This window comes from Gallus gallus, chromosome Z (genome assembly GCF_016699485.2).
Source record: "Gallus gallus isolate bGalGal1 chromosome Z, bGalGal1.mat.broiler.GRCg7b, whole genome shotgun sequence".
Lineage (NCBI taxonomy): Eukaryota > Metazoa > Chordata > Aves > Galliformes > Phasianidae > Gallus > Gallus gallus.
The window spans coordinates 26,105,962-26,129,697 of record NC_052572.1 but is presented as its reverse complement, the minus strand read 5'-3'; the positions used below and the strand labels follow the sequence as shown (position 1 = coordinate 26,129,697).

Here is a 23,736-nt window from a genome sequence, read left to right as displayed (position 1 = left end):
GAGCATTATTTCTTCAGAATTCCTTACTGCTACTGTATCTCAAAATACTTGGTGGTACAGATAAGTGTTGTATTCATTTTGCACACAGGAAAACAAACAAAAAAAATCATCATCAGGTAGCATAAAAATAGATGAAAAATAATTCTTTTTTTTTTTTTTTTTTTTTTTTTTTTCTGATTTGATGAAAAATTGTTTCCTAGCCATCTCTGGCCAGATGCACTGTTGTGGGACAATATAGCTGCCAGGGGACTCTAGGGAAGCATTGCAATTGCTCAACAGGTGCAACTGCAAATAAGTTAATTTGGCAGGAGCTAGAATAGTTTTTAGACTTTAATTTTACATGCACTTTATCTTAACATGTATGAGGAGTTTCATGGATGTTGTGGCATTTGTTTTTATGTGTAAAAATCGGAGCTTGCATAAACTTTACTGTGAGCAGGGCCGACAAGTTATGCTGAAATATCATTTTAGCTTATCTTTGAGAATTTTACCATGTGCCAGATAATTGACTTGTTTTCCAGTGGGTTTTACAGATTACTTTTTGGTCATGGGAACTATTTTTCTGTTGTTGTTTCTAGTTCAAGTGTATTTTATTCTAAGCTTTTTTCTTAGGCACTATGTTGTTTACATTTTACCCCGAAGAAGAGCATTGGAGTGAGGTCAGCATTTCTGAGGAAAATAGTTTAACTTGTAACTAAAATATTTCAAGATATTTCTTAAACCAGATAAAAAGGCAATTGTATAACATTATTTTAAATGTAATCAGAAAAATAACGTGTTCCAAGTTAACTAAAAAGCGTGGCTTTTCCACGGTAGTTGCTTTGATTCCAACAAATTTACTTTCAGTAATTAATTTTAGCTTGATCTGTTTAATATCTGACAGAACTAGAGAAGCTGTAGATCTCTGCCTTTGTGGCATCACCATTCAGATTAGCAGGACTGTAACAAAAAAAAACAGATGTTGTATTTGAGCCAAACTTTCTGAAGTCAATAATGTATAAATGCAAAAATATGGTGGTAGAATGACAATAAACTGGAGGCAGTTTTTCTATGTGCCAAAAATGAGAAGGATGGGCTGTGTGTCTCACCTGATGAAGTGATGCAAATAGATACTGCTTTCAGATAATAGAAATTGTGAATTTTTATCAACATGGACATCTTCCATTCTCTGCAGTGCTGTAGCAAGCAAAGCTGATGATGCATGCTAGGCTTAAGGTTGATTAAAGAGTCTTTTACTTTGTCTCATTGGCATCAGTGCCAATCCATGTTACACAGAGGTTGTGTGCTCTTATTTTAATTCAGGTACATGGGTTGTGAAAGTGTGCTGGGAGACATATGTTCCCATTATGTAAGCTGTACTTCTATTTTGTTATGTTGTTGATTGTTTTCTGCATTATTTTTTTTCTAGTGGAAATTGTTGATTCTGTGGATATCTACCTCAATCTCCTTCGAAATATCTTTGACTTCAATGCCATCAGAAATTTGTTGACTGGACCCAACCAGATCAAAATCAGGATTGATGCCATGAATGGAGGTATGAACTTAAAATACTATCAGGACCAAAATATCAGTTCACTGTAATAGTTTTACAATAAATGTAAATATGTAAACAGTGTATAAATGTCAGGCTTTTTAGAAATGCTAAGGAGTTTGCACATCAGACTATTAACAAAGGCTGTTTTATTAATGGGCCTAACCCACAGTTAGTCCTTTCTGGATAAGGAATTAAAGACATAGGTATGCAATAAGTGTTTTCTTTCTGTGTTTGAAAGCAAGCAGGAGCTGATCTTGCTACAAGTGGATGATGAGATATGTTGCAGTGTGTCATAACCAAGGAGATTACAGGACAGTCTCTACTGAGGAAAAACGGTTTCCATTTGTATCTTAGGCTGCATCAAAAGAGGGATGGCCAGCAGAGCAGGGGGGTGATTGTTCCCCTCTACTCTGTCCTTGTGAGTCCCCACCTGGTGTGCTGCTTCTATTCCAGGGGCCCCCAGCACAAGACAGCTGTAGAGCCTTTGAAGCAGGTCCAGAGGAGGGTCATAAAGATACTCAGAGGTCTGGAGCACCTCTGTTACAAAGAAAGGCTCAGCTTATTTGGCCTGGAGAAGAAAAGGCTCCAGTGAGATCTTACCACAATCTTCCAGTACTAAAAGGGAACTTAGATGCAGGAAGGGGACTGTCTTTTTGCACACGCAGATAGTACTGAGTCAAGGGGAAATGGTTTTAAGCAGAAAGAGGGGATATTTAGGTTAGATATTAGGAAGACATGATTTACACAGAGAGTGGTGAGGCACTGGTACAGGCTGCTCGGAGAAGTTGTGGAAGCCCTATCCCTGGAGGTGCTCAGGGCCAGGTTGGATGGGCCCCTGGCAGCCTTATCTGGTGGGTGGCAGTCCTGCCTATGGCAGGGGGATTAGAACTTGATGATCTTTAAGGTCCCTTTCAACCCAAGCCATTCTGTGATTCTGTGATTCAATGAAAATTAGTTAAATCCAAATAAATTGCTCCCAAGAATCCTCATTGAGTTCGCCGAGCAATGAGGAATGGAATGCCTTTCATCACATACATTTCTGGAGAGAATGTTATTCAAATAATATATAGATCTCTGGTGCCCTCATCTATTGCAAATTACTAAAAAATGCTACTCAGCCATCAAATGCACAAGCATAGATTTAATATACAGTTAACATTACAGTATTCTCCTTAAGATAAAAATATTTAATTGTGAAATTGAAAAATCTTTGGTACAGTTTGATAATGATGTCATTTCCAGATGCATATTTAGGATTCTCTTATTTCTGACGTGATAGAAAATACTACTTATAGTTATTGAAAATGTAGATTAATTGGTTAAAGGATGGGAATGTATGTTCATTTATTCAGCAGATAAGATTAGGATTGGTAAATCTCACTGGGAAGTTGAGAAGGCCTGGCATGCTAATCTGGGTTATAAGTGAAACAAAAAGCTGCTTCGAAATGAACCTGTGTAATGTTTTCGGATACCCCACAACACTGCATATACTAATTATGATATGGTAGCATGAACCACCGTCTTACTTGGCCATATAATTAAAGAAAAAAAAAATGTTATTTTGCAATTAGTTGTAGGAAAGTTTTTACGTATTATCTACATGACAGTAGGAAAAATGTGGCAAAATTTTCAGTAGGAAAACCTATTTAATTTCAGTATGAAAAATCTGAACAAAGTGTATTCCCTATTTTCATTCTGTTACTGTTTTCTTTCTTTGCTAGTGCGTTTGCTAAACTGTTGCTTGCAGTCCAGGACATATAAAATAGCATATTATTTTTATTCTAGTAAGGGATACCCCTATGTTTGTACATTAATTACTTTCCCCTAATAGTTGCTAAATAGAACTTCAGTATTCAGTGGTTACTTTCTTACTTCTGCTAGTGAAGAAGTATGTTTTTAATGCCAACTTAACAATTGATCTGTGTGGGGTGACCACATTCTCTTCTGAGAAATAATGATTTCCCTTCTGTTATTAGGACAAATGCATAGAATTGCTGGAGGTATGTTTTGTATCAAGTCTCCACAGTACTGTGAAAAATTTGAACGCCAAGCATATGTTTTTGTGATTGCATGGCAGATTTATGTTTTTGCAGTTATGGGACCGTATGTGAGAAGAATCCTCTGTGATGAATTAGGAGCTCCTGCAAATTCTGCTATAAACTGTATTCCTCTGGAGGATTTTGGTGGACAGCGTCCTGATCCCAATTTAACATATGCAACTGCCTTGCTGGAGGCTATGAGAGGTGGAGAGTATGGGTTTGGAGCTGCTTTTGATGCTGATGGAGTAAGTATTCTGATCGCTGTGGAAGTTTCACCTTAGTTATTGTTTTGTCTGCTGTCAGGTACTGGACATGTAAGTATAATTTATTTGCTTTTCAGTAAGTCCTTGATGAATGAAGATGAATGACATTACTTTCAAGCATAGATGATAGCATTTGTACGTGTAAATCAGACATGGAATAATTTGTTCCTACAAATGTTTGCAAGTTGAGCAGGATTTGAATCCAGAATGAGAGTCCGCCCTTCCCTCCCTTCCCTTCCTTCCTCCCTTCCTCCCTTCCTCCCTTCCTCCCTTCCTCCCTTCCTCCCTTCCTCCCTTCCTCCCTTCCTTTCTTCCTTTCTTTTCCCCTCCTTTTTTGTCTGTATTTGTTTTCTTCTGTGTAACATTTCTCTGGGTGGGAAAGGACAGCATATACAGATAGCATTAACTTGTCACGGTAAGTAGTAACTAAAGAAAGTCAGTTTTGGTTAACGTTATAAATTGAGAGATTTTTAGCTAAATAAAGCACTGAATTATGATCTCTGCTTGTTTTAGTTTTTCTGACACATTATCAACATATCCTTCCTTCCTCCCTTCCTTCCTTCCTTCCGTCTTTCCTTCCTTCCTTCCTTTTCCCCTCCTTTTTTGTCTGTATTTGTTTACTTCTGTGTAACAGTTCTCTGGGTGGCAAAGGACAGCATATACAGATAGCGTTAACTTGTCACAATAAGTAGTAACTAAAGAAAGTCAGTTTTGGTTAACATCATAAATTGAGAGATTTTTAGCTAAATAAAGCACTGAATTATGATCTCTGCTTGTTTTAGTTTTTCTGACACATTATCAACATAGCAGTAAAGTATTGCAAAAACAATTTTCTGCCAAGACTTGAGAATGATGAAAAGGTTCTGAAGAACAGAAGCTGTTTTCTATGGTCTCTAAACACAAAAGACCCTCCTACTCACTATACAGTGCGTGCAATTGGCAGAAAGATTCTCCTACACAAGCATTCCTTGGCAAGAACAGACCTACTGAAGTACAGTGTAGCAGGCTCAGGCTAGGGACTGATGGTGAACTTTTGTTTGCTGGAGGGAGTGAGAGTATGATAGCAAGATTATAAATGTCAGGACAATGCCAGTAAATTTACTCTGCCCTGGGAGGGATGCAAGTAACCCAAAGCCTGTTTGTTGTTTTTTTAAAACTCTATTTACTGTTCATCTAAGAGAAGAAACCAAAACATAGGATTTGAAACACGTTTTTGTATTCCTTGTCTTTTCTAGGACCGCTATATGATCCTTGGTCAAAATGGTTTCTTTGTTAATGCGTCTGATTCATTGGCAGTTATTGCTGCCAATCTGTCTTGCATTCCATACTTCTGTCAGATGGGTGTCCGAGGATTTGGTAGGAGCATGCCCACCAGCACAGCCCTGGACAAGTAAGACGGAACATCTTTATCATGTTGGTCATTATATTATCTCCCTACTTTGTATTAAAATGCAATTGCAAAATCTTTAAGTCATTTGGCTATATGCTTATGTGTTTCATAGTTTTAATTTGTTTTAAGGACGCTTTGATCTTAGCCAGGTGAATATTACCAATCTTTACTTGGATTAAAGTTGTTTAATTCATCCTGAGAAGGAAATAAATAGGTCAGATCTTTCTGATATTATGAGAAGTAAGGGGTAATTCCTTTTCCAAATAATTTCACCCCTTTTCTTACTAAATAATGGCCTAATCTGGCAGCCTTCCTTCTGCAAATCATGGAATTTAAAACAGGCATAATGCAAATTCTGTACTGAGCAAGCAGTTAAGAAAAAAAAAGTTCCACAAAACTGGTTGTTTTAATCAGGTTAATTATGTCTTTTATTATGATATAAAATGTCCTGAAAGGGGTATTTAGTAGTCATGAAATCCATTTCCAGTTCCAAGACAGGTTGAAAGTATACTTCAGCTATCTGTAACAAGGCCAGTTTGTTTCTAACAAATTTACTGAAAAAGTGCATCCTATGTTAGCTGCTGGATTTTGAAGAAGTCTCCTCCAGGCCTAAATTTTCTGTAAATCTCCTCATAAGAGGATTAAGCTAAATGTTATTGCCTTTGATTATCTATCTGGAAGGAGTGATCACAGAGATAATTGTGTCTCAGTGTTAATCTGGTTGCATAGCTTCACTAGTATAAGTGATTGGTTGTGCCTCTGAAATGTGTCTAATCAAGAAACATAAGCAGTAATTCTAAAATGAAATGTAGATTTTATGAAAAGGTTGATTACACTCATTGAGAAGCAATACTATCAGAGTGCATCTCTATTTTGGAGGTTTCAGAAATTCACTAATTTACTGAGTTAGCAGTTTCATTTAATGATTGACAGAATCTTCAGGAAAATATTCCTTACTTGCAGGTAGATGGTGTGTTTTAAGATAGATTGCCTTTTTTTTTTTGTGTTTTATCCAGCCTGCTTAGTGATCCAAATATCTCACCGTTGAAGTGAAAGCTACTGTTAATATTGAGATACTACTTAAAATAAATAGCAGTTCATTTTGGAAGTACAACCTGGGATATATGCATTCCTATAAGACTTGAAGACACAGAGGCCTTTAAACATGTTTGGTTTTCTGCTTTTCTTAAAACTGGGTAAATATGCCAGAAAGTATGAATGTACTGAAATCCCCATTATGACCAAGTGCCTACTTGACTGATGTTCTTGACAACGTTTATGTGACCTTCAAATTATTTTAGAGTGATTACTGCCTTACTCAGTTCTGTGGAGCTAAGTCTGATTATTAAATAAAACTTAGTAATTGATAATGATGGAAGAACATAAATATTTTCCTTGCCATCTGTCATATATTTATTGTTATGAAGTTGGCTGCTTTGCTCCAGGATGCCTCAATATTCTTTTTTTCTTCTGTTTCAAGATTGTTGTTTTCCTGAATATTTAAAGTTACATCTTTTTAAAAGGTGATCACTTTTCTTTTGGGACTCTTATTTAGACTCTTGAAAATTCAGAATACTCGAATTCTAAAGTTTTTGTAATAATGCAGTAATGATGTCCAGATATTCTGATGCTGTGGTAGCAGAATTCTCTTTACTTGCTTCACTTACATGTGCCAGTGCTGAACTCAGACCTGGAAGACCTCAGCTTAGACTTGAAGTCATATGTGGTAGTTCATTTCAAGGAAGTAGCTTTTCTATATACGGACTGGATACGTGCCTTGGCACACAGTAGACAGTGTCATAAACACCTTCCTCAAAGGTTGAGTGGGGGAATTATTGAGCAATCATGTCTTCCAGGATTACCAATAAAGCCCACCTTATGGCAGTGATTGACTTCCAGGAAAGATAGTTGTCTGTAAGAGGTATTTTTCAAAAAATTGTAGAATATTATAGTCTGAAATGCAGTATATTGCTGAAGGAGTTTCATGTTGAACTAGAATCTGATTTCTTATGCCCATATATATAAGAGAGAGTTGTCCTAGTGTTAGTGAAATATTATTGTTAGATGGTGGGTATGAAAGAATATGCTTAAGGCATTCATGCTTCTATTCCCATGAACTAACTAGCCAACTTACAAGAAAAAAAAATCTATTTTGAAGGATAAGAATATTTGTAATGTGATTTTGGCAAAAAGAAAAAAGGCAAGATTGAGCAGGTCTGTGTAGAAATAGCACACTAGTTTAATATTTAGTATTAGAATTCTGAGACTTCAAGTGTCTCCACTGGAAAGGGAAATCCCATCCCTTCAAGAATGTGAAGTCTGATAACAGACAGCATGTTGTTTAGTGTGAGTGACAGCACCATCTCTGTTTGATGCTGCTTATCTCACCTCCAATCTAGTTAAGTCAGTGAGGAAAAGATTTTCTGTTCTGAGTAGAATGTTCAGAAAATAAAAGATAATACTGCTAGATGCACTTCTGCAATAGGCTTCAGGTTACTGCTTACTCTTGTACACTTTTAATCTATAATCTTTTTTGTTTCTTGATCCCTTTTTTTCATTTCTGATGGACTGTCTTCTGTACTCTAGAACTGTCAGAGAAGTCCATTGTGTATCCACCCACAAAGCACATTCTTCAAGCTCATACACTGGAAATAAAATATTAAAAATTAAATTAAAAACTGTACTCTGACATAAAAGAAGGAAGTAATCATGTGGTAGTTGAAATTGGAAAGGATGTCTGGACATCATTTAGCTTAATTACTCTGTTCAAAGCAGGATCCAACCAGAGAACGCTGCTAAGGGCCATGTCTGGTTGGGCTTGGAGAGGTCATTCCTCAAGAATGGAGACCCCACAAAGGTTTTGATTAAACCTGTTCCACTGTTTGGCCGCTCTCACAATAAACAATTTTTTTTTTTTTTTTTTTTTTAATTATCCTGAAGCAGGATTTTCTGTTTTTCAGTTTGTGCCCATTGGTTCTTGTCATGTCACTAGGAACCACTAAGGGAGTCTGGCTCCATCTTTATTTATTCCTCCCTCCAATCAGGTTTTTATGTGCACTGCTAATATGCTCTCCTCAACTTTTTTTCCCCTAGGTTTAACAGCCCCTTCTCTCTCATCCTCTCCCAGTATGACATAGGCTATAATCTCTTAGTCATTTCAGTGGCTTTTTACTAGCACTGCTTGAGTAAGTCCATGAATATCTTATCCCAGACTGCTCAGCACTGGACATAGGATCCCAGATCCCACCTCACCAGTACTGCACAGTGAGGAAGGCTCATCTCCCTTGACCTGCTGGCAGTGCTTTTCCCAATGCTGACCAGGATGTTGTTGGCCTTCTTTGCCTCAGAGCTTATTGCTGGTTTATGGTCAAGTTGTCATCTACCAGGACTCTGGGTCTTTTCTGTAGAGTTACTTTCCAGCTTTTTGACTCCAGTGTGTATAGTGCAGTGCCCGGGATTATTCTTGCTGCATGCAGGGTTTGGCATTGCTCTTTGTTGACTTTGATTAGGTTGCTGCTGGCCAATTTCTCCAGCCTGTTAAGGTCTCTGAGTGGCTGCAGAGCTACCCAGTGTATCAGCTACTCCTTCTCATGTTATATTACCTACAAACTTGCTGAGAATACGCTCTATCCAGTCCTTCAGGTCATTAATTATAACACTCAGCAGTGTTGGCTGTGGTGTACACCTTGGTGGGACACTCATAGGAGACTATCTTCCAGCAGGAATTTGTGCTGTTGATGGGAACAATTTGAGCTTTGAAATTCAGCTGATTTTCAGTTCTCTTATGTATGAAGCTATCTACTGTGTATTTCATCATTGTGTCTATGAGATTGTTATGGGAGAGAGAGTTGAAAGCCTTGTTAAAGTCAATATAGACAATATCTGCCTCTCTCTCCTTGTCCACCTGGCTAGTCACCTCATTGTAGAAAGCTAACAGGTTGGTTGTGCAGGATTTTCTTTTCATAAATCCATGTTGCTTACTTGCAGTTGCGCTTTTGTCCTCTGTAGGTGTGGAACTGATTTCCAGATAAGTCACCACCTCACCTTAGGGAGTAAGGTGAGGCTGACAGGTCTGTAGTCCTCTAGGTCTTGCCGCTATTGAAGGCAGTATTGGTATTTGCTTGCTGTCTTCAGTTGTTATATGTATGCGCTGTTCTTTCAGTTTGCCTTTTGAATATAACAGGGTGGCCTGACGATGACTTTGGCCAGCTCCTTTAGGAGCTGAGGTCTTATGGATTTAGTATGTCTTGATTGTATAAATGTTCCCTGTTCTGTTTGTCCTTTATTGAAGTTTTCCTTGCTAGAGAATTTTTGACTCATCCTTCATATCACATTTGTGCTTAGGAAAAGGCATGTTACATTGTGTGTAGAAGGCATGAATTGTTAAGGTGTGTGAAATGTCTAACAGTTCAGGCTTATATATATTGATTAAAAATCATTTCTACTGTACTGTAGAATGTTGGTGTTACTTATTTTTAGTGCTTTGATGTTCTAACAGTGGAAAATGAAAAACTACATTAAAATAAACGTGACTGAAAAGGAAATGGCAACATTTGTAATATAACATAACATATATTACATATAACCTTTGTGCAGTAGGTTAGAAAAAATTCTGTCTAGATAAGAAACAAAACTTAGGTTTCTGTCTTCCAGAAGAAGTAAGGAAATGCTAACTTCAAGCATGTCTAGCTGGGATTTAAAAACTGTCACTACTCCATAAAACACTAACATTCACGGAAGTATTTTCCTAGTTGAGATTACCGGAGTTAAAAAATGGCCCACTATTGGACCTCAGTAATAAGAGCAGATTTCATGAGAGAATTCGTTCAGTAATACTGCTGTCTTCTCGGGTCGGGTGGCCTTTCTCATCTGGAAAACAGAGAAAATCCACCTCTTCTTATGATACATGTGTACGGTGTGGCTACAGGTCAGCCTAAATCTAAACCTATTAAAGCTTTTCCTTCAGTTAATTAAAAAAAAAATCATGTGTAATACTTGCAGGAGGGGATTGAGAAAGTCTAGTGCTTTGTTCATTTCTGTGCGGGATGACATGTTGCTTAATAGTTTTTCAGTGTGCACTGTTAAACAGCAGGAAGCAATAATCTAGAGGACTTAAATATTGATTAGAAATACACTAACAGAGCAGTGGTTTACAAGAGTACTCACTTAAGATGTTCAACATTTACGTATGTTTGCTTGAAGTGACTGCTGGAGTACATTTGTATGTACTGTAGGCAGAGTATAACATTTGACAGGAAACATCTGCTTTAATTTAGTCCAACATCAACAGGATTGTGGTGGTAAGTCTCCAGACTTCAGTTCTCTGGCGGTATATAACCCTAGATCAGTGTTCTTTTTCTTGTAGGGAATGTCTAGCTGTGTACACTGTTCAACAAACTATTCTTTTTCATATCCTTGTATTCTGGTTTATCTGATTTCTGCTTAACAGAAAAGGAAATGGAATACAGAGTTGTTAGCTCGTAGTCTACAAAATGAGAATCAGAAGAGTGAGCAGAAGTTGTGTATGTAGGATTTGTGACGTTGAGTGTAGAAAATAGTAGTCAGCTTGGTACAGGAAAAGAGGGTTGTTTAGAGAATTCTTGTATTGCTAGCATTATCTAATACCTTGTTTCTACAGCCAGGTCATTACAGCAGCATGTGTATGGTCTAACTAGACTTAGTCTGAGCAGGGCTGTTTGCCTCACTACTCAGAACCCTGTGACTTTACACCTAGTAGCCCACCTTTTAATGCAGCTTTGACACATCAGTGTCTGCTGCCTATCCACTTACTGTATGGTTGGCAAGAGTCAGGTTTTTTGAGGGCATGCCGTGATGGTGTCTGTTCTGACTTGCTTAATGAAGTGTCTTCATGCTGTGAAAGGTAGAGATCTGATGGCTTTGAGTGTGTTGTGCCGAGTGCAAAAGAATGTTATCCCTTCAGTCAGCAAGAAGCTTAAATTCACAGGATGAAAATTTGGAGTAGGGTTGTTTTTTTCTGTAGCACAGTAGAAAACTTTGCTTAAGTGGCTCTGCCTATTGCTGTAGGACAGAAGCCCCAGACATTATAAGCAGCAATGAGTGATACAAAGACAGGATGAAAGATAATAATTCAGTGAAGTGTCTTAGAGTTGTTTTGGCCAGTTGCATGACGAAGGCTGTATTTTTGCTTAATCATTACTACCAGCTGAGTTCCCCTTGATTACTGCCCAGAGAGGAGCAACAATGTTCCACTGCTCCAGGAGGCAGGTTTTTTGTTTTTTTGTTTTTTGTTTTTTTGTTTTTTTTGTTTTTAATTGTGAGAATTAGGAATCAAAGAAAGCATTGACTTGTAGAAATTGCCCAAGAATTGCCCTCACCATTCTTGGCTTAGGTTGGTTTGCTTTTGTCTCTGATTTATACCTGAAAACACCAGGGAAGCAAACGTTACCCCCACAAACAATGAACGTCTATTTTGTCATTTAAAACACAGTCATAGTAGAGAGAAACTGCAAGGATGTAATGGAGCATTAATGATGATTTAGTGCTTACTGTGTGTCACAGTGAAACTGTGCTCAAAAATTGTTATAGATTGATAGGGAGGCAAAGAAAGAAGGTCTGACTGTTCCCCTGAAAGCAGTTCCAAAGCCTGTTTCCAGCAAGGATAGAGCTGCTAGGAGTTAATGCTTTAAACTCAAGACCCAGCTGAGGGATACAGCCTCAAGCAAACCTACTTTCCTCCGTAGAGCACTGGACCCTATTTGTATGATTTCTGTTGAAGAGTGTTTAGTGATTGTAATTTTGTTGAAGAGTGATTTAGTGTTTCTGCTGCTGCTTCCTGTCATGTACTTCCCATAACGCAGTCCCCTGGTACAGCAGGAGACAGTGAGGGTAGCAAATAAGAGAAAATGTTAAATAGTGTCTTCCCTGGAAATCTATGCTGCATATGTATTGTTTACATATTTAAATGTAATTTACATACAGCAGGAAATGTAATTGAAATGTAATTTCCTGCTGTGCTTTGATCATTCTGCATAGGATTTAGTTTGGGATTTAATGCTCCTCAGGCCATTTAGTGTAAGTGTGCAACAGAGTGCATGCATTGTTAAATCCCGAATCCTCAAAAGCAGGTATGAGAACAGGAGGTAGCACAGGCTGCTGAAGAGGAATGTTACTCCATCTCAAGACTACTCCAGATAATTACATAAATCGTTGGCAAATATAAGGTAGTCATAGAAGCAAATTTAAGGTCCTGATAGTGGCATTGCTGCTTGCAACAGCTCTGATGCTAGGTTCATGACTGACTGGGCAGTACATAGTGGCACTAAGTATGTGTCTTCATAAGACAATATAAATATGGTTACATGAATTTACTTATGGAGCACAACCAACTGAGACATCACAGACTGAACAGATGAAAATATTGTATTCTGTAATAATTATTTTGAAGGAGTAAGGGGCCCAGGCCTTCAACTTAGGCATAGTGTACAAGCCTTAATTAGGCTGAGGTGAGGAATGTCTAAGTGCTGTAGCTTGTCCTACATCTAACTTGATTCGTTTGAAAGGGTAGATGTCTACATTCAATCAAATTTAGGCTCAAACTGTGTTATTGCAACTACTTGTAATACCTGATTATGGCATATTTTCTTGACTCTGGTTACAATTTTGTAACCATTTACAAATGGTTACAAAAAGAAGTTTAACTTCAAGCTTTTGTTTTCTGATTGAAGGCTTTCAGCAGTACCTAATACAGAGAATCTATTCCAATATGTTTGTTATTCAAACAGTTATTGTGAAATCTCTGTCGATAACCTGCTAGGTTTAACTCAATCAGGTCTGGTATTACAATTCACATCCTCTGTATGAAGACCTTGAGTATTTTATAGACACAAAGGCATTAGACATATTCAGCAATTCTTGAATAATAATATAGATACAAACTTTCTTGGGATAAAGCAAGTAAGAATAGGAATTGCATCAACTTACATAAGCAGGAAGTATGGCTCCTAAAGAGTTCATTCTGAGCAGGATATTTGCAGACCAGGAAATTAATTGTTGCTTTCAAAAGTGGCCTCTAATTCGGAGACGATCAGTCAAACTCTCCCTACTCTGATCTTACTTTCAAAGGATTTTGGGCACCAGTAGTTCCATTGGCATCCTTTGTATTAATGGAAATCTGTGCACCTGTGAAAAGTTTTACTTTGATCATTGACGGTTAGTCTTTTTTAATTTTACACCATGTTTGAAAAATGAAGTCTAAGTGATGGATGTAAGGTGAGAGAGGTCTACAGTGAAGCAGAAACATAAGATTTCAAAGCTAAAGCTTAAAGCTTAATCTTCCAACTGTGAACACTGACCAAAAAAAAAAAAAGTTTTTTTGGATCAATTAATGAATGGGACCTTTTATTATTGTTTAAGAAACAGTAGCAATTAAAGAAACATGCAACTCTGATAAGTCATGGAGAGTAGCATATCACATTCCGCTTGTGTTTTTGTGACTATTTCCTTGAATTCTTAATTTACAAGTACTGTGTGGATTTCTTTGTCCTTGTAACTCAGTGGCTTGCAACCGACTGCTTTTCTTCAATATTCTTATTTTAATGACACTTGTTTTAATGACAAAGTGTATGCAAGAGGCTGGATATGCATGGTCCTTGCTTGGCATGGATACCCTTTATTGCTGTAAGGAATATTCCAAAATAAAGACTCCTCTGATTTATAAATATAGCTTTCTATCAGCTAGGTAAAATCACTATACACAGACTGCTGTGACTGTGATTTGTTCAAGCTCTGCCAGTTCTGACATTGCTCTTGTTATCTTCCTTAGTCAGATAAGTCAGTCTCACTTTCTCTTATCTGTAAGAGGCTTGTTGTGGATTTTTAAGACACCTCTGTCAAATCAACTCCATGTCACGTACAAGCCGTTTTTAAATTAAATGAAATAGAACAAGTGAAAGGTCTGTTCTAGAACACTGTAAAAGACAACTGCATTAAACTTTGATGAATATAATCTAACATGTTTGGAGTATAATAAAAAGTTGTTTAGCACTATATGATGGCAAATCTGTTCAGAAAGTATAACTTTAAAAATGACATTGCAATATTAAGAAATATTAAAAGATCTTTATTTACTAATATGTGACATGTTTCAAAAGCTTTATGGAGGAAGAAGTGTCCCTATAGAAAACTATCATCCTTTCGTTAGCCGTACCTTAGTTTCATTAGTACAGCGTGCTTGTAATTTAGCTGCTATTGTCAATGTGTTGTGTATTTCTCAACTTTCCATAAGAATGAAATGTTTATTTATATTTCTCAGTGATTATATTTCATTCCTTGGGAAGAAAAGGACAGCACGTGTGTCCATGTACTATGAAACATCAGTAGGAAAACTGAGTTGTCCTCTATGGCAGGATGGTCTTGCAGCGTACATCTTTACTTGGCACACAGCTTAGTTTTTGGGCCTGAAAGGGTCAGTAGTGATCCTGAGGGCAACTGATGCCTACTAAAAATGGCAGGCTGCAGGACAGCATTACTCTCACTTACAGTTGTTGGATTCCAGCCAGTGAATAAAGTGGGCAGGTATAGGTGCTGCAGCCTGGGGTGAGCAGGTTCATTAGTTGTGCAGGGAGCCATTTTCAGGACTGAGTGCAGAAAATTGTTCTGAAAGCTCTCATCCTTTAAAGTTAAAAGATGAACTGAAAGATGTACAGTGCTTTTTTTCCAGCTTGACTGTGAATTTTACTTAGTTTGTCCACGAAGGTTAGAACAATATTCTATTTTTGGCATGATGTAAACATATACTACAGACATGAGTGACTTATTAAGAAGCAAGTTTACTTGCAGTCTTAACAAACAAACATATGTCTGGGCTTAACGTGCAGCATGTGAAAACCACCTAAGAAAAATAAACTTTTTGCCAATCTTTCTAAGTCTTGCACTGTGCAACAGGCAGATGTTGGGAAACAGAAGGTCAGCAGTTCTCTCAGTGCTGCATCTGTCTTATATCTCAAAATGTATACAAATGTGGATAAGCAATAGGAATTTCTGCAAATATCCTGATTTAAAAAAATTCCAAAAGCGTTTATTTTAAACATTCGGAGAATTTTTTCAGTAAGACAGTTGAAGAAGACACTATGACTACTAAAGGAGTGTTCAAAATAAATGCCCCCCCCCCCCCCTTTTTTTTTCACGGGCTTATTTTGGGATGCAGCCTCCAAAGGCTCCCACATGGATTAACGTGTCTGAACTTGTTTCGTCTGTGCCAGACAGCACAGCTGGTATCAGCCCAAAACTGACCTCTCCCATCAAAGGATTTCTGTAAATGGATGACCTTCATGGGTATATTTCCTGCTGATGTCAAAGAAAACCTTCCTGGCACAGAATTTCAAAACAGCGTTTTTTAAATTCTACTTCTTATGTATGTTCTGCTAAGTTACTTAAACTGTTTACAAATAAGAAGACAGGAGCCTTGTTAGAACAGATCTTTAAGACTTAGTCACTTGAACTGTCAGTTTAACTTTGTAGGAGCAGAAACATTTCGTTCGCTTCCTTCTGTGCCGAAGTGAAAGACGACTAAGGTATTTCCAAAATCAGAATAGAGTTCTGAAAAGGGTTATGAGTGTGTGTGTGTGTGTGTGTGAGAGAGAGAGAGAGAGAGAGAGAGTGCTCTTAGGAGAACCTAGTATTAAAGGAGAATGGAGTTTTCTTTTCTTAGTATTAATAGTCTTGTAATTTACCACTGAAGCCTTGTGTTTACTGTGAGTATGAGAAACTGCTTTTGCTTTCAAATAGTACACTGCAGTCAAGACAGAATGAAATTATTTAAATAATTTCTACAGCTAGAATATATGGAAAGTACTGAAATATGTATTTCTTGTTCTGGCAATTTCCAGTATAAGAATATTCCAGGTGTAAAGAATATCCAATATCCCAAATCTAGTATTCTGGGTTAAAAGAAGACAGAACCGGGTTGCTTCCGGTGGTGCCAGTGACAGGACAGGGAACACAGACTGAAACACAGAAGGTTCCATCCAAACATCAAGAACCACTTCTTTACTGTGTGGGTGATGGAGCAGTGGTACAGGCTGCCCAGAGATGTTGTGGTCTCCTCCCTGGAGACCTTCAGAAGCTGCAAGAACATGGTCCTGGGCACCCTGCTTTATGTGTCCCTGCTTGGGATCCTGTGGCCACCGCCAACCTCAGCCATGCTGTTGGCGGAAACATAGATTTGTTTCTATGGCATATTGTAGTTTCTTCTTTTAAATTTTCTTTTACTCTATAGCTATGAACTCTTATCTTGAAACTGTAAAAGCGCTTTTCTTCTTTGTGAAAACTGTGTAGAACAATTAGTAATTCTAAGTCTCTGAAATACACAGAATGGTTTGCGTAAGAGAAAAAGCAATGATAGTGTAAGGAAGTCCAAATCCCGATGACATCATTAGTAAGCAACTAAAATGGATCTAAACTAGAAGACTAAAAGAGATGTGATTGTCTAGGTGATAAAAATGAGTAGGTCTGTTGATGAGAGTAGGGCTGCAGATGCCATTTACTTCCATTTTAAGAAGATTCTCAGCACCATGTTTTCAATATTGTTTTACCCTGAGCCCCAACAGGAGTGGTGGGAGCACTGGATTTATTTAGCGTGAAGAAGAGATATTGTTGTCAGGACCTAATATAAACCATCAGTACCTACATAGAGACTGTCGAGAAGATGGAGCCAGGCACTTCACAGATCTGTATGGTGAGAGGACAGGAATCTCTGCATAGTTGGGAACAAGGGAGTTTTACAATGCTTGTCTGGAAAACACAGTGAGCAACGTTGTCTTTTCTCATAACTGACCTTGCTTTGGTCACAAGTTTGATTTAGAGATCTTCCGTATGAGTATGCCAGCACTATTGCAGTCCTGTAGTTAGCATGTTTACCAAAAGGTAGTGTGTAGAAAACCTTGATCTTAGTTTTGAATCTTTCATTTTTTCTTTCTCTTACAAATCCAAGAGATTATTCAGCTAGGGAAACTGCAATACTTTTTCTTCCTGGTCATTTTCTGAGCTATCCTGCTGACGACTCTGAGAGGAAGGGTGCAGTATTGCAGCGCTCATGAGGTGAAGAAGAGACTCTGGAACCAGCCAGTGATAAGTACCTAATGCCATTGTTTTCTTTATTCTTCGGACAAATCAGAATACAGGAACTCCAATTTTAGTTGCTGTCATAACAGAGTTTGGTGTCAGACGTTGTGGCTGTATTCACATCTGTGTTGTGTTTCGGGTGATGAACACAGGCATGCACTGCCTTTTGAACCAGCTGACCTCACTGTAAAAGCGCTAAAACAGGCTAATGACAATTGACCACGTGTGTAATCTGAATTAGTGGAGGGTCTTTTCACTGTAGTTAGCTCATAAGGTTTTTGTATTTTTTGTAAAAAGCCACCAGTCTTGCCCCTAATTATTGATGACCTTACTGAGACTTCCTTCAGTACCTATCTGTAGAGGCATGTGAGGCAAACACCAGATCACCCTCTATCTTTTCTCCATTTATTACTTCTCTTTTCTCTTAAAATAAGTTCTCCCTGACAGTTTTGACTGAATAAGAGAACTTATTTCCTTCTATTTGTCCCTGTTTATTTTCTACTTACCTCTCTGACTTCATAGATCACTTTTATTGCTGGAAACTCAGTTTTTTTCTGTTGCAGCACCCATGTGGGGCTATAGACTAGAACAGGAAATGTCCCTTTTTGAAGGTGGGAAGTGGAAACTTCCAGCACTCTTTGTTCCTTGTTCAAGCTTTGTTTTGTTTCCCCGTGACATCCGTGGCCTATGGCTCCTTCTGATGTTTCTTTGTTGCACTTGAAATGAAATTCTTGCCAGATCTGTAATGAGGCAGAGTCTACTACTAAAATTCATTTGTGCCATTTTGTGCTCTGTTGTGTCCGATATTCAAAGGTAAATCCTCTTCTCCAGGGAAAAGCTTGGTTTATAAAACCCAAGTGGAGCTTATCAGGCCGTGCTACTGGAAATGGGACAGTCACAGTCTAATACACTCTGCTGTGGTATTAAAAGCAAACAAATATATAAACATGGGGACTCTGTGTTTCCTAGAATAAGGCATGGTCTTTCTCTTCCTAAGCCATGGCAAAATTGGGAGGCTAAAATAAGCTTGTAACCTTTAAAAGTTTTATATTTGTTATATATAGGTTCACTGAAAATGCCAGGAGTTCCTGATTGCCATCCATCCCTCCTTTATCGACAAGGAGGAGTTAGCTGTGTATATGCATATGAGTGCTGAAATAGTAATGAAAAGATTTTTTTGTGTCTCAGCCAGGAAGGGCATGAATAACCTCAGGGATTACTGCACTGCATCTGGAGACCATGGCCACATGCTTAGCAGATAGTTAGACTTTTCCTTATCAGTGTTCTGTCCTATCTGCAACCAAATCCCAGATTCTTTGTGGATCTACAGTAAGTGTGTGAGCAATTTCACCTTGCAGGGACTCTGAGCACTGTGCCAACCAGTTTTATTATGTGAAAGACATAATTGTGTTAGCTTATGCTGCTGCCAAAGTACATCTCTCATCATGTACTTATACTGGCATTTGCTAGTTGACTTTACCGAAGCAACTTTTACCTTTTGCTTTATCCTCACGTTTATCACAGCTGTATTTAGATACTGTACGTGTCAACAGCTGTTTTTAGTGATTCTGTTGGGTCTGATATGAAGGAGAAAATGAAGTCTTCACACAGCGAGGAGTCGCAGGCTCTCCATCCTGAAGATTTTGCTTCCTTTGGGAGTTGACTCTTAAAACATTTATGAAAGAGGGTGCGGAATTGCGTGTCTTAGATTTGAATCTCAAACAGATGACTGAAGCAACATGAGAATAGCATTTGGTATGGAACATTGTGTTGAGTACACCTGTTAGCATCCCACACACTGAGGAAAACAAACCCTTAGTGATAAAGAGTTACACAGATTGCATGGAGTGCAGAGCTTTCCAATGCATTTCTAACAAAAGAGAAACGGATAAAAGCAACATTAGTTACTGTGAGAATTTTGGTCAGAAATTCTCAAACTCAGAAAGTTGGATTCCTGGAAATAACACACACTTCAAAGGCAGAGTGTTGACATTTTCGTGTACATGCATGTAATACGCATATATGTGTATATAAATATTTTCCCATATATATAGCTTAATGGCATAATACATAAGCAATTTTTACCCTAGCATGTTTGCCTGTGAGACCAGTAAAAGTTTTCATGTTTTCATCACTAAAGCAATTACTATCACTCAGTTGTGTTTCTGAGAAGTATGGGCTTTGTTGCTGATGAACCTACACTAATATTATGGTTTTTATTACGGTTTTGGTGTCCAAATATTGTTTATTATTAGTGTTATTTGGTGTCCAAATTAGTTTATTAAAACTAATTAGTTTATTAGTTTATTAAAACAAGATCATGAGGTTGCCAAAATGTTAGTGTGAACTAAGTCACAACCTGTACATTTTCCTTAAGGATTTCTTCTTTCTATTTCTTTTGCTTGGTATTGTGGATCTCAAAGGTGGCATATGAAGGACTTCAGCATCATGGGAGCCTACTGATTTGTCTGTGCTCTTGAAGGCATTTATTGCAAACAGGCACTTATTTCCATTTCCAACTAACAGAGTTCTTCATTATCTTCCTGATACTCCAGTATGTCTTTTAACTGAAATGTCTTAAACATTACTAATCATTATAGCTTATACAGGTTAAAGGACATCCATAACCACTGTAATTCATAATCTTTACGGGATTTTCAGGGATTATCGTTTGCTCCTTGTTTACATTTTCTTCAAGTTTTTCATATTTTCTTTCAGTTTTTACGATGTGCTTTCCATCTAGGTGGAGTGAGAGTGCAGCCCCATGCTTTGGGTATTTTTTGCATCCAACACCACTACAAATATTGTGATTGTAGGTAGTAAAATTTGCCTGTCAACCCTGCCCTGAGACTGACAGAACACTGTCTGTGAGTAGACTCCTCCGTGCAAGGTAGCATGATTAAGATATCATTAAGTGTCATTTTTTTTCTCTCACAGCTCATCTTGTTCCTCATATGGGTAGACTCACTGCATGCTATGTGTCTCCTGTAGCATGTGTGATCACTTCCTTGCTTTGTACGGGTGGTTTCAGTGGCCTGCAGAATCTGGAGAGTAACTATAAAATACATATAACAAGCTTCTCCTGATAGGAAATGAGCTTGGTCATAGATTATCTTCAGGATCTTTTGAACATCTCCCTTTGACCTGGGAGGCTGCTGGCATTTTGCAGTGAGTGAGGTGAATCTGTGTGGATAGACTGAGGGGACAAGTATAACCTCTTAACGTTCATTAAATGTTAATTCTGAAAGGTTTTCTTTCACCATGTGGACCTGAAAAGCTGTCCTTTCTTCCTCAAGCTTTGGAGGCTGTCTCAGCTATGATTTTTTTGTTAGTACTTACTGATACCTGGTGAAGCTATTCTAGCTGATGAACCTTGAGTATAGGGTTAAATAAGGTCACATCTAATTGGTACTTCTGGTTACAGAAAATAGAAAGGCCTGCAGGATCTAGGTTGGGGGAACACATGCAGTATCTACATTCAGCACATATAAACATCTCAATTTTTTTGGTTAAACTAAAGAATTGTTGGGGTTCTTTATAGGGTGTGTTCACGGCATCCTGTTTTTCTGTACAAATGTACACAATGAGGAGAAGTGAGGAGCAAGAGGATGAACGCAGCCATTTTTGTGCATTGGAAGTACTTAAAATAATAAACATTTGAACTTATCTTTATTTACACAGACCTATCCACCTTGGCATCAGTTTTTTTTTTTTTTTTTCCTCTCCAGGAGGAGCAGTATTTCTGTCTGCAAGGTGCTGGATTTGTTAGCAGATGTGGAAACAGGTCTTGAAGAACAAGTAACTAGTCTTGGTTTTTAAAGGGTGCTTGAAACTCAGTAAATGGAAGTAGTTGACTTTTACCTTTTGGCATCAGTCCAACAGAATACTAGAGTGCACACTTTACTTTCAGGTTTGCATGAAACCCCAGAGATTTAAATGGAAACATGAAAGGTTATTATAGTATGTATATTAAAATAATACAGAAGAAAGAAAAATTTTACAAAGTACTAGTTTTTCAATTACTTCAGTGTTTTATCTTTTCCCCCATTTTATTATGTGCTGTCCCCATTAGTGGTTGGCTCAGAGCCCTTGTATAAAACACTTGTCCTGTAAAAAAGAGATTTAAGTTGTAGTGTGACTGGGTCAGCATTCTCTTAGCGCAGCCCTCCCAGGTTTCTTCATAAATCTCAGCATGGGTGGTACGCTTGAACAGGGCTGAGAAGATTTGGAAGGAGGAGGAGAAACACAGCTCAGAAAACTGGGTTGTTTTTCCAAAGACAGTACTGTGGTTTGAAATCATGTAAGAGCTGTGAAGTTTCTGGACAGCGCTTCATCTTTGAATATTCAGAAAAGCCTGTACCGTGCTGACATCACCCACCATTTTCTGTGGAAGCTTGAGTAAGCCCATATGCTTACATGGTATAACAGAGCAGTGCAGATACTCTATCTAGTGTCCCACTGCCTGTGTGTTTGTGCTAGCGAAGCACCAAACCTGTGCTGTGAAGAAGACCAAAGAATATCAGTGACACACTGATGGGACCAGACTGCTTTCTGCGTAACAGATAAGCTTCATCGCTGTGAGGCTAGAGATCCCTGAACAATGCTGTGTGCACAACATGCTTTATTATCACTTGAGCCTTCAGTGCTGCCTATGGTTGGTGGGGGTCCAGCAAAGCTTAAATCACTTCAGTCCTCTCAGTAAAACTTGGACTGTGAGTTTTGTGGAGCTGTACCTGAGAAATACTGCAGACTTGTTTCTGGTCTTCTTCCTTGTTTCTTGTCCTGTCAGGACTGCTTTCCCTCATACATAACAGGAAAGGACACTAGTGTAAATTCTAAGAATAAAATCTTGCTGTTAGCAAACTCTGTCCAGATATAGACATTCAGACTGATAGTCTGGATTTAATTTTAAACACTGTGCATTCAATTTGACTTTTAACATTTAGTAGGGGAGAAGGGAAAGGAAGGTGTTGGCCATGTAAGGAGTTCAAGATAGGTGAAATTATGAATAGCTTGAACACAGATTTTTTCAGTTAACTAATTCTTAGTAAAGAGTGACTGAGGATTGCTTCTAGCGGTTAGATGTGAATTCACATTTGGCCTGATTCCAATGCCTGCAGGAACAGTACAAATACTTAGTCTATAGTGAAATGTTTCTCACTGTGATTAAATCAACTTTTCTCTTGAAAAAGGCAGGCATGATTTTTTTTTTTCTCTTGACCTGCATTCATTACTGTAGAACTCTACATTTGAAAGCAGTTTGAAGTGACTGTGCTCACAGCAAGCACCACCAGGTCAGTATCTATTTGTTCTTACCTTATTCTGATTATACAAATGTCTGGATTTGAGCAATTGTGTCCATTTCTGATTTTTTTATGAACCTTTGTTCAGTGCTAAAACCTGTCAGAGGCTGAGATTTTTATAAAATCTGACAGAGGAGATTTTGGAGGGTGTCTGGAGACTGCAAAGAATGGTGCTTTGTATTCTGAGCTACAGTGATTTTCTGCTGACAGTGCTGTCCTTACCACGATAGCTGGGCTGAACAAGAGCAGATGTTACAGGTTCATTGGCCAGTTTCCTGTCTGAAGGACGAATTTCTGAGAAAGTACAGTGTTTCTTGGTAGAATTTCTTTCATGTTGTACGTCCTTGAAAAGATGGAAACTTACGCAGTTTGTGTATGTAGAAACTTTGATTAAATTGAATTAAGCACATAGCTGTTCAGAGAGCTTTTGTCTCCTCTGGAATCTCTTTGCTGTCATCAGTACTTGGCAAGGGAACTTAGAACCAAATCATAAAATCATAAAATCACAAGGTTGGAAAGGCTAAACTAAACTAAAGACCTTAAAACCTAAGCCAATGAGGCCTCCTTCGGCACAATTTTTTGAAATAGATTTAACTTCTCGTAAAAAGATACTTCAGTTCCTCATAGTCCCTTGAACTACAAGCTGGGAGTGGTAACAACCTCATTGTGACAATATATATGTAAACTGGCACTACTGGGAGTTTTACTGGTAATAATTTCTTATCTTGGTTGCTACAACAATAACCTACTTGCAGCACTTGTGAACATGAGGTGAAAAGATTGAGTTCCTTATTTTATACATTAAAGGTGCACTTACTGTGCCTTGCCATCAGTGAATTCAACATCAGTTGTATTTCACTCCAGAGCAAATTAGGACTGAAGTACAGTGTCCATAAAAACTGTCCCTGTACATACTGCCCAGAATGGACAGGATTATCACATCAGTTCTGAAGGTAAAGCAATGAGCTGTGATGGCTGTTTGCTTTGACCTTTTTCTCCCGGAATAGCAGGGAAAAAGCAGAGGCTTTCTGCAGTGCTTTTGCAGACTTTTGAAGTAGAGCTGTGCTGCAGCTGCTGGCCTGTGTGAAAATGCATTTCGCTTCAG

General features: G+C 38.1%; 1 protein-coding gene across 3 annotated transcripts in view; it reads left to right on the top strand.

Annotated features, from left to right (window-relative positions):
* PGM5 (phosphoglucomutase 5) overlaps positions 1-23,736 on the top strand; it is a 66,815-nt gene that overhangs the window by 8,303 nt on the left and 34,776 nt on the right. For all 3 annotated transcript variants that reach the window (XM_424802.8, XM_046905724.1, XM_046905723.1), the window contains exons 4-6: positions 1,409-1,534; positions 3,628-3,818; positions 5,072-5,226. In XM_424802.8, coding sequence (XP_424802.3) covers positions 1,409-1,534; positions 3,628-3,818; positions 5,072-5,226 — 472 coding nt within the window. The remainder of the gene's footprint in view (positions 1-1,408; positions 1,535-3,627; positions 3,819-5,071; positions 5,227-23,736) is intronic.